The sequence below is a fragment of the Chrysemys picta genome, chromosome 2, assembly GCF_011386835.1.
Source record: "Chrysemys picta bellii isolate R12L10 chromosome 2, ASM1138683v2, whole genome shotgun sequence".
Classification (NCBI taxonomy): Eukaryota; Metazoa; Chordata; order Testudines; family Emydidae; genus Chrysemys; species Chrysemys picta.
The window spans coordinates 24,511,965-24,529,583 of record NC_088792.1 but is presented as its reverse complement, the minus strand read 5'-3'; the positions used below and the strand labels follow the sequence as shown (position 1 = coordinate 24,529,583).

At 45.8% G+C, this 17,619-nt stretch overlaps 1 protein-coding gene across 24 annotated transcripts in view; it reads left to right on the top strand.

Moving 5' to 3' along the window:
* Nucleotides 1–17,619, top strand: part of DIP2C (disco interacting protein 2 homolog C) — a 472,758-nt gene that overhangs the window by 285,042 nt on the left and 170,097 nt on the right. For all 24 annotated transcript variants that reach the window (XR_010598212.1, XR_010598211.1, XR_010598210.1 and 21 more), the window contains one exon: nucleotides 13,465–13,575. Coding sequence is in view for 17 of the 24 variants with exons in the window: in XM_005308091.5 (XP_005308148.1) it covers nucleotides 13,465–13,575 (111 nt within the window). In the remaining 7 variants the exon portion in view is untranslated. The remainder of the gene's footprint in view (nucleotides 1–13,464; nucleotides 13,576–17,619) is intronic.

Below are 17,619 nucleotides of genomic sequence, written 5' to 3'. Positions count from 1 at the left end.
AATGTATATTTTCACGTGAATATTTGTTTATAAGCGTCCCTCTCCTGAAGACCTCTGGGCATCTCCTACAATAAAGTACACAAACATTGTTAATGGAAAAGCAACATGGCCTAAGACAACACTTGGAAACCTATTACTAGCCATGTCCAAATAAGAACGAAGTAAAAAATCACTGTTCTTATAAATAACTGAAAAGAACCGAGTGTGTCTCTGGCCATTCCCAGATGGATGCTGCAGAGAGGGTTTTGTACAATAAAGTGGTTAAAGCATAGGAGACTGACAGGGCTTCTAGTTCTGACTGTGCCACTGACTTGCTGTATATAACTCAGTCAAATCCCAGTGCTCAGCCCTCTAGATGGTGCTGTAGAAGTCTAAGACATAGTGCACATGCCCTCTGTAGGGGTCAGAATTCATCCCTTTCCTGCTGTTTGACATACAATCATTAGTAAGTCAACAAAAAGCCTAGGATTCCTAGTTCTTGGCTTGTTGGTTCACCACTTACCTTCCCTGAGGCCAGGAAGGACATGCATTGAAGCTTTCTTCTTTCCTTTATATGCCCTCTGTCCAGGCGTGAAATTGCTGAAGATGATGTGGGATGGGGTTGGCTTCTGCTCTTGTCTCTAGGATAATTCATTAACTCCTTTATGCTCTGGTGCACCGTGAAGCTTGTCCATCCCCCCACAGACATGTCTAGATGAGGAGAGCATTCCAAACTCCCAGAAACACAGTGGAGTAGGCCCTGCCTGAGGTCCTCTCAGGATTCTGTTGTGGAAGCTGAGCAGCTGCTGCTCCCCCCAACTGCACTACTTGTGACTACAAGCACACCGTAACGGAGATGGTCTCTCCCACAGAATGCTCCCATATTATCATCAGATCAATGATTATCAATACAATAAAACTACGGAAAGAATCCATATTAAGGCCTAAGGCTAATCAACTGTGGATCTTCACTTTATTATCAGTTTCCCGTTAATGACAAGTAGCATTGCTCATTGATTTGGAGCACTGGTCTATGAACAAATTCTAATCCAGGCTATGACAAGTTTTCTCTCTGCAGCCTTGAGCAACTCTCTCAGCCTCAGTTTCACCATAATACTTATCTGGGGTGTTGCAGGGATTAAAAGAGTTAATGATTTTGTACCATTAAAAGTGTTAAATGTTACTAATAATACTATTGAAAGCAGAAGGATGCTGTCCAAACATGCCCCTCTTTATGTTCACAAATTAGTGGGGGTGTTTCAGTTGTGTTCAGTAGTCTCAGAAAAAGGCTGCTGTCACTTTTTCTTGGGAAAACAAAACAATTATACCACGTAACTTTTGTTTCCTCAAGCTGTATTTGCCAGAACATCAATTAGAGGTGTAGATGTTCTGTGCACAGGATTGTTTTCATTTTAAATTTGTTTTATAACTGTTGAATATCTGGTTTGGGAATCTTTGTATTATGCCACTTTCCTTATATGACAGAACAAGGAGCAATGGTCTCAAGTTGCAGTGGGGGAGGTCTAGGTTGGATATTAGGAAACACTATTTCACTAGGAGGGTGGTGAAGCACTGGAATGGGTTACCTAGGGAGGTGGTGGAGTCTCCTTCCTTGGAGGTTTTTAAGGCCCGGCTTGACAAAGCCCTGGCTGGGATGATTTAGTTGGGAATTGGTCCTGCTTTGAGCAGGGGGTTGGACTAGATGACCTCCTGAGGTCCCTTCCAACCCTGATATTCTATGATTCTATGATTCTATTTGATAAACTGAGGCTAGCAAATTAAAACCATAGCACACTTCTTGTACTTCTAAATTAGGAAAGGAGCACAGTGAGTTACCCTAAAACATTTGGGGGCATTTTCTGCCTGGTACAGATGTGGGAATAGGAGGGGAAGAGTTGTAATGTGATCTAGCCAGTGGTTCTCAAAGCCAGTCCGCCGCTTGTTCAGGGAAAGCCCCTGGCGGGCCGGGCCGGTTTGTTTACCTGCCGCGTCCACAGGTTTGGCCGATCGCGGCTCCCAGTGGCCGCAGTTCGCCGCTCCAGGCCAATGGGGGCTGCAGGAAGGGCGGCCAGCACATCCCTCGGCCCGCACAGCTTCCCGCAGCCCCCGCAGTCATGCTGATTTAGACCATGACCCTATGCAAGTCACTAGCCTCAGTCTCCCCCACTTGTAAAATGGGAGCGGTGACCTTGATCTTCCCTCCCAGGCCTTCTACTCAAGGAGCGGTTCTGACTGCTAACAGCTGAATGATTTCTTTTTACATTAGAGTTTTTTTCAGAATAATTTTCTGAAGATTATTTTGATTAGATCAATCAGTCAATTCTATGTATGATAACATGTGGACAGCTGAGTGTGTGCTAGGAGCCCTCCCAGGAAGAAAAATAACTAAATTACCTGCATCCCATTTAAGCTGTGCTTTTGCCCAATTTATTTTCATCATGTTGCCAGGAAATTTGCTTATTCACAGCACAGACAGAAGGTGTTGTCAACAATTAAGCTTTCAGGCTAACAGTTTGAACATGGGTGGTTCATTCTCTCTTAATCAAATGCTGTGTCTCTGCTAAACTCTTTTTCATAATTTCCTATCATTGCTGCACCCAATGTAGTTCCATTTGTGACAGCAACAGAGTAGCCCAGCCACCAGTACTTTAATTATTCTGTCTAATTAAAATGTGAAACAAAGTGATTATAATGGCAACAACCACTCCTTCCATAGATCTACGAGAACACTGGAGCGCCACCAGTATAGAATGGCAGGAAATGTTAAGAAAAAGTCTATTGTAAAGAAGACCTAGGAAACAGTTTTGCATATAAGAGCCCCTCCAATTCTGTATGTGGAAGTAGTTTTCTGTTTAAATTAAAGGGAACATCTCCTTGCTTGGGTTATTAAATTCAACTTTTTTACATCAAATTTGCTATTTACTGCTAATGTGGTTTAACCTGTGCACGTTACTCACCTTGGACAATGGAAGTAAACTAGTCTATTTCACTTTTGGTTTGTCATGCACAAGGATAGCACTGCATACAGTTCGGTTGGAAAGACTGCAAGATATTTAAATAAAGCTTGATTCTGGGATTAAAATAAATCAGAGCGACTTGCACATGCACTAATAATATTTAACATTTATGGGGAAATGTTCATCGATTGACCTCAAAGCCCTTTACAAAGATGGGTATGGGTGGGATTTGCAAAAGCACCTAAGTGTGTTAGGAGCACAAATCCCATGTGACTTTCACTTAGGGTAGAACTTTCAAAAAACCTTAGTGGTATTGTTCCCATTTTAGGGATATGACTAAGGCTATGTCTACACTACAAGCTAGGCGTGTTATTCTCCTGCTCACATACACATACTTGTGCTATCTCTCATCCAGCTAGCACAAGCATAAATACAGTGTGACTGCAGTAGCACCTATAAAGGCACCAGAGGCATGGCTGAGCCATGCTGAGTACAAACCAGTGGGTATATACTTGGCATGGGTCAGCCGTTCCTCCACTGCCACTACCCATACTACTGCGGCTACACTGCTATTTAAACTCGCTCTAGCTTGATGAGAGAGAACGCGAGTATTGTGTACACAAGCAGGGGAATCACTAGCTCATAGTCTAGATATAGCCAAAGGCACAGAAAGGCGAAGTGACTTGCTGGTAAATCTTAATTTCCTACAGCCTAATTGTTGGCCTATATCAACCTGATGGTTTATTGAATCAGGTTTGATTTATGAAGGCATATGAGAATCACAGAGCCATGCCACCATTTCTACAATTTATACCAAATTTATGACTGTTCTCTTGCCATGTTAATTGAGAACCCATTTGCAATCATATCTGTGAGCTGAAATAAATATGGAAGGTAACCTAGTCTAGTTGATGTTTCATCAGGAGCACTGCACCCCTATGCTTACAAAGAGTATAGTGGCCGGAGTATCTCTTGCATATCATTTGTAGGTGAATATTTAGCATAAGCTGTCATAGTTTCCAGGGAAGTTACTATTTATTTGTATTATAGCAATATGCAACGTAACAAATAATTGTGGTGGCAGGACATTTAACACGTGTATACACCGTACAATGCATTCATCACACAGCTTTGATTTAAAAACACAACAATCACTGAAGAGAAACTCTGTGAAGAGATTGATCTAATAGTAAATAATATTTTAAACTGTGTTCCAAATATCACTTGCCTTTCCCCCTGCTCCCCCCAGTCCCTGAAGTTGTTGGGTTTGCTTACAGCTGTATCTTCCAGGGTTTTATATATAATAGGTTCGATTTAGAAGAATAAATTCAACCTCTGCTTAAGAATGCCTTCTGTCTTTCTTAAATTAGTTGCTTCAGCTTTTAAATATTTTTAAATAAAAGATTTTGATAGAGTCAACTCAAAGTAATAAAAGAAACATCAAAGACATTTGTCAGCTATAGCTAAAGAAACAATTGCCCTCTATCTGCAAAGCAGCTACTACCACACAGGATGCATTATCAGCACTTAGCACTACAATTAAATTAAAACCAAGAAGCAATAAAGACTGGAAAGGAGGAAGAAGAGGTTAAGGAGAGCTAGGAAAGGGCATGGAGACTATCTCCAGTTTTATGCATTCCATATATATATTTTATAATGATGTTAACAACTTGCAATATATTTCTTAAATAGCTGTTATATAAGGTTATATTCCTCACTATTGCTTTGTAAGCTAAAGTCAGTAGATGCAATAGAAAAAGCAGTTAACAGCTGATGACCTTGGCAGTGGGCTGAGCCAGACCCCAGCAGGCAGCAGCGTGCCATTAAAAATCCTGCCCGACCCAGCCCGCTCTTCTCCGCCCCCGCCTACCGCTCTCTGTGGCGGGGACAGGGGGCAGAAGCAAGCTTGCTCCTGCCGGCTGCTGCTGTAGGGCACGCTCCGCCGGCAGCCAAGCTTCCCTCTCTCCTGCCTCTTCCCCCAGCGTGCTGCGTGGCGCCCGCCTCCTCTCCCTCCCTTGCGAGGGAGGGGAGAAGAGCAGCCCCAGCGCCCTCACTGCTCAGACTGAAAAGGAGGCGGGGAAGGGAGGCAAGAGCAGGGCCTTGGGAAGGGGAGTAGGAGCAGGGCGTATCCCTCCAGCCCCCTGCCATGAGCCGCTCAGGGCAGGGGGCTGGGAGCACCCCCTGATCCCACCCCACCCCCCCAGCCCTCTGCCCTGACCCCTGCACCCCCTTGCACCCCTAGCCCCCTGCATCCCCCCCACGACCCCATCCCTGATTCCTGCACCCTCCACACATACCCAGCCCCCCCACACCCCTGCTCTGACTCCTGCACTCCCCACACCCCCTTCCCTGATTCCTGCACTCTCCACATATACCCAGCCCCCCACACTCCATGCCCTGACTCTTGCACCCCCACCCTGAGCACTAGTTGGCAGCGGGCTGAGCGGGTCCGGCAGCTGGGACCCCAGCTGGCAAGAGGCCAGCAGCCAGAACCCCAGACTGGCAGCGGGCTGAGCAGGGCCAGCAGCCGGGACCCTGGCTGGCAGGAGCCAGCGGACGGAACCCCAGACCGGCAGCAGGCTGAGCCACTCGGTCCACTGATGGTCTGGGGTGCTGGCCCCGCTTAGCCCGCCGCTGGTCTGGGGTCCCGGCCCCCGGCCCCGCTCAGCCCGCTGCTGGTCTGGGGTTCTGGCTGCCGGCCCGGGGTTCTGGCTGCCAGCCCCTTGCCAGCTGGAGTTCCAGCCGCCGGCCCCACTCAGCCCGCTGCCAACCTGGTGTTCTGGCTGCCGGCCCCTTGCCAGCCAGGGTTCCGGCTGCAGGCCCTGCTCAGCCCACTGCCGGCCTAGGTGAACGGAACCCCAGGCCCGCAGTGGGCTCAGCAGGCCGGCGGCTAAAGATCAGCATTTTAATTTAATTTTAAATGAAGCTTCTTAAACATTTTGAAAACCTTGTTTACTTTACATACAACAATAGTTTAGTTATATTATATATAGACTTATATAGAGAGACCTTCTAAAAAAAGTTAAAATGTATTACCGGCACGCGAAACCTTAAATTAAAGTGAATAAATGAAGACTCGGCACACCGCTTCTGAAAGGTTGCCGACCCCTGTTATATACTAACTAATGTGTCCTGTTGAGTGTTTTGATATTAATTTGCCCTCTGGTTACAATGTTTAGGGGAAAATGAGGAGTAATCAATCAAGCACACTTTATAGATTATTGTAACGGACTGGTGGAGGATCAACTCGTTTGCAGTTTTTTTCACTTCGATCTAGTCCTCTTTGCAACTGGATCAAAGCATTTTAATGGAGCTGTTACTGCATGTCAGCAGGGTCCAGATGGACAATTAGTCCATAGCAGCCTAGTGCAGTTTAGATTCACACACCGTATGGTTGTGAACTAAATGTTTGTGTAGACAAACCCAAAGCGACTTGAACAATACTTTTCCATGCCAGTTGCACTTCCTGCCATAGTGACATCAGTCACTGAGTGCTCTCAGGGCCCTGCTCACCACATACAGCAGGAAAGCTGAAACTGCAGAAGCAGCAGGCAGTCATCATGTGCCCAGAAAAGAAGGGGAGGAGTGGGCCTTAGTATGATTGGTGGTGTAGCTCTCAGGTGTACATATTTTTCCTTCCTGAAAAAGATCCTTTAATCAAGTGTGAAAAGATCCTTTAATCAAGTGGGGAGCAGAAAAACTGATCAAAATTTCTGAAATGCCATGAGATTCAGGACAAGTTATTTAAAGAGTGCTTTGTTTAGGCAATTTTAAAAGAATAGATGCATATCCCATTACACTCCTGTGCACCTAGGAGATTTTAGAGTTTAACTACAAAGCTCATAGAATCATTTATATGCAAAAGGATCTCTAGTGGAACATCTAATCCAGGCCCCCTGTGTGAGGGTAGGATTTAATTATTCCTAAGAAGTTCATGATAATGGAATACCGTATATACTCGTTCATAAGCCGAATTATTTAGTAAAAAAGGGAAGCACCAGAGAAGGGGGTCAGCTTATGAACGGGTATAGAGAGGGAGAGGTGGGACACAGCCCCTCCCCCCAGCAAAGAGAGGCAGCACAGCCAGCAGAGACAGAAGGGAAGAGGCAGGGCCAGAGTCTCTCTGCTTCTGGCCACGCTGCTCTCCCCTCAGCCTCCGAAGCAGCTGCAGCTCCAGGGCTGGCAGGCTGCAGCCGTGCCGTTAGGCCCCGCCCCACAGAGCAGGCTGTGGCCGTGACACCCAGCCCACCCCGCCGGAGCACGCTGCGGCCATGCCGCCCAGTCCTGCCGACTGGAACATGCTGTAGCCGCACCGCCCGGACTGGCCCGCCGGAGTAGGCTGCGGCTGCACTGCCCAGCCTGCCAGAGCAGCTCCAACCACGGCAGAGACATCCTCTGGCCCTCTGCAGATAAGGTGGGAAGGGATGGGATGGGGAGAGTGTGGGAGTCCCGGGCTAGGGGTGGGGTCATGTGGGGGATGGTCACAGGGGTTACTCCCCTGACTCCCAGCTTCTCCCCCCAAAAAAATTTCCCCACCAGTTGCTGTCCTGTCCCGTCAGGGTAAGCAGCTGGCACGCCGGGACACTTTGTTTACTTAGGTTTACCTCTGTGCCTTCGGACGCTAGAATCATAGAATATCAGGGTTGGAAGGGACCTCAAGAGGTCATCTAGTCCAACCCCCTGCTCAAAGCAGGACCAATTCCCAGCTAAATCATCCCAGCCAGGGCTTTGTCAAGCCGGGCCTTAAAAACCTCCAAGGAAGGAGACTCCACCACCTCCCTAGGTAACGCATTCCAGTGTTTCACCACCCTCCTAGTGAAATAGTTTTTCCTGATATCCAACCTGGACCTCCCCCACTGCAACTTGAGACCATTGCTCCTTGTTCTGTCGTCTGCCACCACTGAGAACAGCCGAGCTCCATCCTCTTTGGAACCCCCCTTCAGGTAGTTGAAGGCTGCTATCAAATCCCCCCTCATTCTTCTCTTCTGGAGACTAAACAATCCCAGTTCCCTCAGCCTCTCCTCATAAGTCATGTGCTCCAGACCCCTAATCATTTTTGTTGCCCTCCGCTGGACTCTTTCCAATTTTTCCACATCCTTCTTGTAGTGTGGGGCCCAAAACTGGACACAGTATTCCAGATGAGGCCTCACCAATGTCGAATAAAGGGGAACGATCACGTCCCTCGATCTGCTGGCAATGCCCCTACTTATACAGCCCAAAATGCCGTTAGCCTTCTTGGCAACAAGAGCACACTGTTGACTCATATCCAGCTTCTCGTCCACTGTGACCCCTAGGTCCTTTTCTGCAGAACTGCTATCTAGCCATTCGGTCCCTAGTCTGTAGCCGTGCATGGGATTCTTCCGTCCTAAGTGCAGGACTCTGCACTTGTCCTTGTTGAACCTCATCAGGTTTTTTTCGGCCCAATCTTCTAATTTGTCTAGGTCCCTCTGTATCCGATCCCTACCCTCTAGTGTATCTACCACGCCTCCTAGTTTAGTGTCATCTGCAAACTTGCTGAGAGTGCAGTCCACACCATCCTCCAGATCATTAATAAAGATATTAAACAAAACCGGCCCCAGGACCGACCCTTGGGGCACTCCGCTTGAAACCGGCTGCCAACTAGACATGGAGCCATTGATCACTACCCGTTGAGCCCGACGATCTAGCCAGCTTTCTATCCACCTTACAGTCCATTCATCCAGCCCATACTTCTTTAACTTGCCGGCAAGAATACTGTGGGAGACCGTATCAAAAGCTTTGCTAAAGTCAAGGAATAACACATCCACTGCTTTCCCCTCATCCACAGAGCCAGTTATCTCATCATAGAAGGCAATTAGGTTAGTCAGGCACGACTTCCCCTTCGTGAATCCATGCTGACTGTTCCTGATCACTTTCCTCTCCTCTAAATGTTTCATAATTGATTCCTTGAGGACCTGCTCCATGATTTTTCCAGGGACTGAGGTGAGGCTGACTGGCCTGTAGTTCCCCGGATCCTCCTTCTTCCCTTTTTTAAAGATGGGCACTACATTAGCCTTTTTCCAGGCATCAGGGACCTCCCCCGATCGCCATGAGTTTTCAAAAATAATGGCTAATGGCTCTGCAATCTCACCCGCCAACTCCTTTAGCACCCTCGGATGCAGCGCATCCGGCCCCATGGACTTGTGCACGTCCAGTTTTTCTAAATAGTCCCGAACCACTTCTTTCTCCACAGAGGGTTGGTCACCTTCTCCCCATGCTGTACTGCCCAGTGCAGCAGTCTGGGAGCTGACCTTGTTCGTGAAGACAGAGGCAAAAAAATCATTGAGTACATTAGCTTTTTCCACATCCTCGGTCACTAGGTTGCCTCCCTCATTCAGTAAGGGGCCCACACTTTCCTTGATTTTCTTCTTGTTGCTAACATACCTGAAGAAACCCTTCTTGTTACTCTTAACATCTCTTGCTAACTGCAACTCCAAGTGTGATTTGGCCTTCCTGATTTCACTCCTGCACGCCTGAGCAATATTTTTATACTCCTCCCTGGTCATTTGTCCAATCTTCCACTTCTTGTAAGCTTCTTTTTTGCGTTTAAGATCAGCAAGGATTTCACTGTTTAGCCAAGCTGGTCGCCTGCCATATTTACTATTCTTTCTACACATCGGGATGGTTTGTTCCTGCAACCTCAATAAGGATTCTTTAAAATACAGCCAGCTCTCCTGGACCCCTTTGCCCTTCATGTTATTCTCCCAGGGGATCCTGCCCATCTGTTCCCTGAGGGAGTCAAAGTCTGCTTTTCTGAAGTCCAGGGTCCGTATTATGCTGCTCTCCTTTCTTCCTTGTGTCAGGATCCTGAACTCGACCATCTCATGGTCACTGCCTCCCAGGTTCCCATCCACTTTTGCTTCCCATACTAGTTCTTCTCTGTTTGTGAGTAGCAGGTCAAGAAAAGCTTTGCCCCTAGTTGGTTCCTCCAGCACTTGCACCAGGAAATTGTCCCCTACACTATCCAAAAATTTCCTGGATTGCCTGTGCACCGCTGTATTGCTCTCCCAGCAGATATCAGGGTGATTAAAGTCTCCCATGAGAACCAGGGCCTGCGATCTAGCAACTTCTGCTAGTTGCCAGAAGAAAGCCTCGTCCACCTCATCCCCCTGGTCTGGTGGTCTATAGCAGACTCCAACCACGACATCACCCTTGTTGCTCACACTTCTCAACTTTATCCAGAGACTCTCAGGTTTTTCTGCAGTTTCATACCGGAGCTCTGAGCAGTCATACTCCTCTCTTACATACAACGCAACTCCCCCACCTTTTCTGCCCTGCCTGTCTTTCCTGAACAGTTTATATCCATCCATGACAGTACTCCAGTCATGTGAGTTATCCCACCAAGTCTCTGTTATTCCAATCACATCATAGTTCCCTGACTGTGCCAGGACTTCCAGTTCTCCCTGCTTGTTTCCCAGGCTTCTTGCATTTGTGTATAGGCACTTAAGATAACTCATCGATCGTCTCTCTTTCTCAGCATGAGACAGGAGTCCTCCCCTCTTGCACTCTCCTGCTTGTGCTTCCTCCCAGGATCCCATTTCCCCACTTACCTCAGGGCTTTGGTCTCCTTCCCCCGGTGAACCTAGTTTAAAGCCCTCCTCACTAGATTAGCCAGCCTGCTGGCGAAGATGCTCTTCCCTCTCTTAGTTAGGTGGAGCCCGTCTCTGCCTAGCACTCCTTCTTCTTGGAACACCATCCCATGGTCGAAGAATCCAAAGCCTTCTCTCCGACACCACCTGCGTAGCCATTCGTTGACTTCCACGATTCGACGGTCTCTACCCCGGCCTTTTCCTTGCACAGGGAGGATGGACGAGAACACCACTTGCGCCTCAAACTCCTTTATCCTTCTTCCCAGAGCCACGTAGTCTGCAGTGATCCGCTCAAGGTCATTCTTGGCAGTATCATTGGTGCCCACGTGGAGAAGCAGGAAAGGGTAGCGATCCAAGGGCTTGATGAGTCTCGGCAGGTAAACAAACCATCTTGGCCCGCCAGCGGCTTATCCTGATGGCCGGGAGCCAAAGTTTGCCGACCCCTGAATTATAGGGTCATCTTATGAACGGGTTATAAAATTTTTCCATTTTTACTTATCCATCTTGGGGGGCGGGGTCAGCTTATAAACGAACCGGCTTATGATCGAGTATATATGGTATATAATCTAGTCTTAAATATTGCTTGAGAGGATTGACCGCCTCCCCTAGCAGTTTGTTCCATTCTGTGCCTGTTTATAGTTGAAGGTTTTCTAGTATTGAATTAAATTTTTCCTGCTCCATCTAAAGCCCATTACTTGTTCTTTTCTTGTTAACTAAACATAATCCCTTTCTTCATTATAATCATCCATTTACATTTTTATAGATGGGCCCAATTTATTTCTTTCCCCAATACCACTAATCTGCTAGGGCATATTGGGAAGCAGGTCCACTGATGGAAAACTTTACAATACAGGTACTGCTGTTGCATGTAAACCAACTCAGTAATGTTTTTTCAGTAAAATATAAGTTTTTCCAAAAAATATTTTATTACCACAGCATTAGAAAGCCAAAATGGATAGTTGAAGAAAACACTTAGAGCATATATTGAAGCACAAATTTAAACAGCATTATTGACAGAGGCTAGGTCTACACTGGGGGGCGGGGGATCGATTTAAGATACGCAATTCGCGTAGCTGAATTCGACGTATCCGCTCCGACTTACCCCGCTGTGAGGACGGCGGCAAATCGACCACCGCGGCTCCCCTGTCGACAGCGCTTACTCCTACCTGGGCTGGTGGAGCACGCACGTCGATTTGGGGATCGATTGTCGCGTCCCAACGAGACGCGATAATTCGATCCCCGAGAGATCGATTTCTACCCGCTGATCCAGGCGGGTAGTGAAGACAAGCCCATAAACTTTTTAGAAAGTTTGACCAAAAGCAAACTTTGCTCTTGATTTGGTGACCTGCTAAGGAAAGAAAAACAGGAACACGGGCCCTTTCTGTCTTCACAATTTATATAAGGTCAGGAATGTTTGCTTCTGCTTGTTTCCTTACGTTAGGAATTCAGATTGCCTGCCCTGGAAGACCCTAGTAACTAGAGAGCTAGTGAAATGACATAAGAGAGTAGCATGAAAGCTGAGCAACTGAAGAAAGGGGTTTGAGCCAGTTCATTTAATGCAAACAGTTATTTAATTTCAATTGCTAATAACATTCTGGATAAAAGAAGCCTTTGTTAGAGAGTCAGCACCTTCACCCTTTCAGTTCAGATGAGCTGTCATACTAAGCATGCTCTGAGACATCTAACAGGGCCTCCAGCAAAACCAGGGAAGACAACACTTGACTTTGCAGGTATTTCTGAGAGTTAAAATATAACAGCAGTATTTTGACATGTCCATTCTACATCACAAAGAAATAATAAAAGGTACAATTCCAACTTTTAAAAAAAAAATTGACATGTCACTTTGAGGTAGAGTCCTTTCAAATCCAACTAGTGCTAATTGGAACACATCTAGAATGTGGAGTTGGTATTTAGATTTTTGTTTATCAAGTTCTTGGAAATTCTTGTCACTCAAAAATAATAGACTTTTGCCCACTTCCCCTCGTCTACCAAGGAAGGAGCATTCAACGGTGAAACTTCTGGGAGCTAAAAAAAAAATATTACTACAAATAAAAAATATAAACCTGCAACACAGCATGTATCTAGACCCCTAATTTTCACTTCTGTGGCCACTCAAAGCAAGGTCCTGATTTGTGTGTAGTTTCACTCCTTTCCATTTTTTTCTCCAGACAGAAAATACTGAGAAAGGTTAAGCAATTTAGTTTGTTTCCCAAACCTAGAATCATTTGTTACTCTAAGGGCACATCTTCACTACCCGCCGGATCGGCGGGTAGCAATCAATCTATTGGGGATCGACTTATCGCGTCTAGTGATTGATTACTAGTCTAGTAATCAATCCACCGCAGCAAGAAGTGGAAGTGGAGTCGACGGCGGCACGGCGGCGGTCGACTCGCCGCCGTCCTCACAGCCAGGTAAGTCGACCTAAAATACGCAACTTCAGCTACGCTATTCACGAATCTGAAGTTGCGTATCTTAGGTCGACCCCCCTCCCTCCCCGTAGTGTAGACCTAGCCTAATTCTATTTGTCTTTTTAGAAAGGTGGTGCCTAACACTGTAGGCTTAACTAGAGTGAAGCAAAATACAATACTTACTTTGATCGTTTACACATGGTACTCCTATAGTCATAAACTATGGAAGTGGTCTTTTTTCCAACTAAATATTGTTGACTATACAGCTTATCATAATTTGGAGTCATCCGCCTTGATGTTAGATGTTTGTAGAACGTATGCTCCTTTGACTGCTAGGTCTGCAGCATTGACATAACTAGGCCAGAACAGCTGACCAAGTATTAAGTGTTTTTACCAATAGAAATCAAATGTTTTAACAGCTGAACATTCAGTTGGCTTTTTGTGTGCTCAAATCCTGCATTGACAACAAACTTCTGTAATCCAACCAGAACAATTTGTTTTTCATTAATGCAGGGGTGGATCAGGCATTGCCACAAGAACGTCGAACTCCTGTTACCCCTTCCTCTTCCTCTCGATATCACCGTCGCAGGTCCTCAGGGTCGCGGGATGAGCGCTATAGGTCAGGTAAGTAGAAATAAAAGAACGCAGAGGTGGAGAGTGTCCTTCCACTTCAATTGTTTGCAGTGGGACTCTAGTTGAACTCTTCTTCCAGCTGCCACAACAGGGAAATATTCATCGTGGGCATGAAGGGAAATTCTACCATACTGATTCTAATTTGCAAACACCATAAGAGAACGCTTAATGAGAAATAAAGGAGCTGGGCATGTTAATGCACCCTACTTGGAAAACATTGATAAGGAACAGATTCTAACATGATAAATAGATTGTGAAGCTTACCAAAAGTTTCATTCTAGTTGCTAAATTTGAGGGCCAATTCTCTTCATTCACATTGGTGTAAATCACAAGGCAAGGGGGTTACTGGTCTGTAAGTGAGAAGAGAACGAAGTCCCGTATCTCCTCGAAGATGTAAACTGTGTATAGTACACGGCAACTGGACAAGGATTAGCTTTGCTCTAGTCACTATTGCAGCAGTACAAAGAAAACTCCCCTCCTGGTTCTCCCATCAGTGCCTCAAGGAGAGCCTGGGAGATTAGCCTGGGAGATTAACCTGGTGGGGGAGGGATAGCTCAGTGGCTTGAGATTGGCCTGCTAAACCCGGGGTTGTGAGTTTAATCCTTGAGGGGGCCATTTAGGGATCTGGGGCAAAAATCTGACTGGGCATTAGTCCTGCTTTGAGCAGGGGGTTGGACTAGATGACTTTCTGAGGTCCCTTCAAATCCTGATATTCTATGATCCCTCCCTTCACCGGCTGCTGCAGCCAGACATCAGGGCCTATTTGTTGCAACACTGAGAGTTCTGCTGTCAACTTCTGCCAGCCTACTCAGCCTGGAGTTTGAGGAGCTGGGAGTGGGAGGGAGAATTGTCCCCTTTTCACTACCACCACATAGGAGAAGTCCACACCTCCAAACCACTGATGACTGCCAAAGGTCCCAGGACAGCCTGCCTACCACTAACACTCTTGCTGCCAGACAGGGGAGCCTCCATGAGATGCTCTGACAAAGTATTGTGGGTCATACGTTCCAATGTCAGAAGGAACAACTGTGATTATCTATAAAAAGCAACAGAGGGTCCTGTGGCACCTTTGAGACTAACAGAAGTACTGGGAGCATAAGCTTTCGTGGGTAAGAACCTCACTTCTTCAGATGCAAGACATCTTGCATCTGAAGAAGTGAGGTTCTTACCCACGAAAGCTTATGCTCCCAGTACTTCTGTTAGTCTCAAAGGTGCCACAGGACCCTCTGTTGCTTTTTACAGATTCAGACTAACACGGCTACCCCTCTGATATGTGATTATCTAGTCTGTCCTTCTGTGTAAGGTCATAGATCTGGGCCAGGACTTAATGGTTTTGGAGGGTGGGGAAGAGCAGAGTATGGAATTGTTGGATAGTGTTCGAGAAGAGGGGTACATTTTAACAGTCAGTCCCACACAGCTGACTGAGTTGGAAACTTGTAGGGAGCGCCTTATTAAAATGTTTGCAGCGTATCCCTATTTCATTGCATTAGGCGAAGTGCCTGCCAGTCCCATTTCAAGGAAATTGAAACAATAAATATTACACAAAGAGAGTTAATTTGCATCCAGACTATTTTGATACAGTTAAGTTAAATAAACCTCAGGTCAGATGCAGTGGTTTCTGCCAACTTTCATTTAAATAATGGTTAAGTTTGCCACATGCTACTTCTTTGGCATTTGACCTGCAAGGACTTTCGACAACATTCAGCTAAGAATTGGCTGATTTCTCTCCAGATTGTTTTTTTAATTCATAACAATATTGTTAAATCAGGGGTGTCCGGGCATTGGTCCCTTGTGGCGCTCAGCATTCTACGCTGTGACTCTCAAGAATAATTGTGTTAAGAAAATTTGTTCTTGACATTGCATTGAGCTGCCCCTGGCAATGTGTAAACTGAAGTGTTTGAATCCGTCTCATTGCTGTGGGGAGGCACAATCTCCTCCTGCCTTCCCTGCTGCACCAGGACCAGCTCTGATGGTAGCCAGGAGTGCTATGAGAAAGTGGTGGCCCTTTTGTTCTTTAGCTGGTCTGCCTGCTCTGTCACAGGGATAGAAGGAAGGATGCCCCCAGAGAGTAACTGGCTACCCATCTGCTTCCCTGACAGGCTCTGGGAACCCCAGGAAGAAGGGGATAGGAGCTTAACTGGCTCATCCTGAGCCTGAGGGAGTGCCTTACAAAGGATGGCTCCCCTCTTCTTCCCACACAGCTACTGAGGGCAGCCCAGGAAAGGGGAAAAGGAGATGAAGCTGAGAACCAACAGCCAGCTATGGCTCTTTGATATTCTACTCCAGCTCCAATCCAGGCTAGAGCAGACTGGGAGCTGTTTTAATTTGTGTCAGCTGGCTATCATCCCCCAAAGCATCATAAACCAGCTGGGGGCAGCCAGAAATCAGGGCACTCAGCCACTTGCCCTACCTGTCCTCAGGTCATCCCCCGGAGCCAGGGGTGGTAGGGAAGGATATATAGGAGCCAGCCAACCCCTCTCAGACTGGGGGATTCCCCAGCACTAGGGGTCTTGCAGGTGTTTTCCAGCTCCAGTGCATCACCTCACTGGGGTCAAAAGAGCAGAACAGGAGAGAAAACCTGCCCCAAAATATTGACTGTGACCTCTTAATCTTTTGAAATATGTTCGGTCCTTAGGCTGAAAAGCACTGGTCTAGTTCAGTGTGAAGTCTCTTCACAGAAAATTGTGTAGGAAAAAATACGACTCCGTTCTCTCTTGCATAAATGCATAAGGGCAAAGATAATACAAATACTTTTGTTATTCACTTTCCTGTGCATTCTATAGGAGGCCAGTTTTCTCTTTCTGTATTTTAGCTCATCTTGTTATCTGGAAGTGAGTTCTGATCATTTCCCCTATCATAAGGCTTCCGCATTGTGACGTTGACATTGGTTGGAGGAATGGATGTGGACTGCACAGCCAAAACTTTGTTCTCTGTTAATGAAATAGTCTGGTTCAGTAAAGTCAGGATCATGCTACTGTGGTTTTGATTTCCCCTCACTGATTTGAGAAAGATCTTCACAGTCAGTACCTGAAAGCTTGACAATAATATGTAAGTTTATGGCAGGGCTTAAAATTTTGGTAATGAGTGCTCTAGTGTGTGACTCTTCAGCAAAAAAAGCCACAAAGCTCTCCAGCAAATCCACTTGAGGAGCCCTCTGTCCACAAGTACCTCAAAGCAAAAATAAGAAGCTATCTGCAATTTAAGTTCAGTCTTCAGTTTAGTTTTTGAAGAATTTTGCATTGGTACTATTTGATGTCCCTACCGTAGAATCAGTTGCTCTTCTTTCGCTTTGGAATCGATTAGGTTAAAAGCACATTTCAGTCTCCAATGGTTTAATACATAATAGTCCCCCTTTCATCAGTCTTTTTACTATAGATAACAAAATTATAAGCAAAACTCCCATGTGTGATTCACATTTCCTTGACTTCAGATTTTCTTAAGTTAAAAGCTTTTGTTTGATTTATTGAGGTGCTTAATACATCAGCATCTCAGCTCTGAAAGTATTGTGATTATTAAATCTAATTGGTACCCATTGGTTCCATTGCTGGTTATCATATCTGGCACATCTTCCTGGACCAGGCCGTGAACAAAATAACAGTGCAGTCTTTATCCAATAAGTAATTCACTTCCAGGAAAACATTTCCCTTCCTCAGTTTTTGCAGAAGTTATTCCAATTAGCATCTGAATACAAATTCTCTACCCCAGCTTATGATCAAAGTTCTGCTCTGCCTCTGCTCTGCAAGATTTTTCAAATTGGAGGCCTAACATCCTGAGAATCATCCAACATCCTTCCTTGTCTTTGCCTTCCATGTACATTTATGTGTCAACCATATTGTTAAATTAGCTCTTTGCAGACTCAACATCCTCTCTCTCTTCTATTGCCAACCTTACTATGTTGTATTACCATAATAAACACTGTACCTTGACTTTTTAATTCCCTACCTATTTTCTCACTTCAATCATATTTCTTTTATCTTGTATAAATTCTTATAAAAGAATTTTTGCACAGCCATAATTATGAAAACCTTTTCGAAA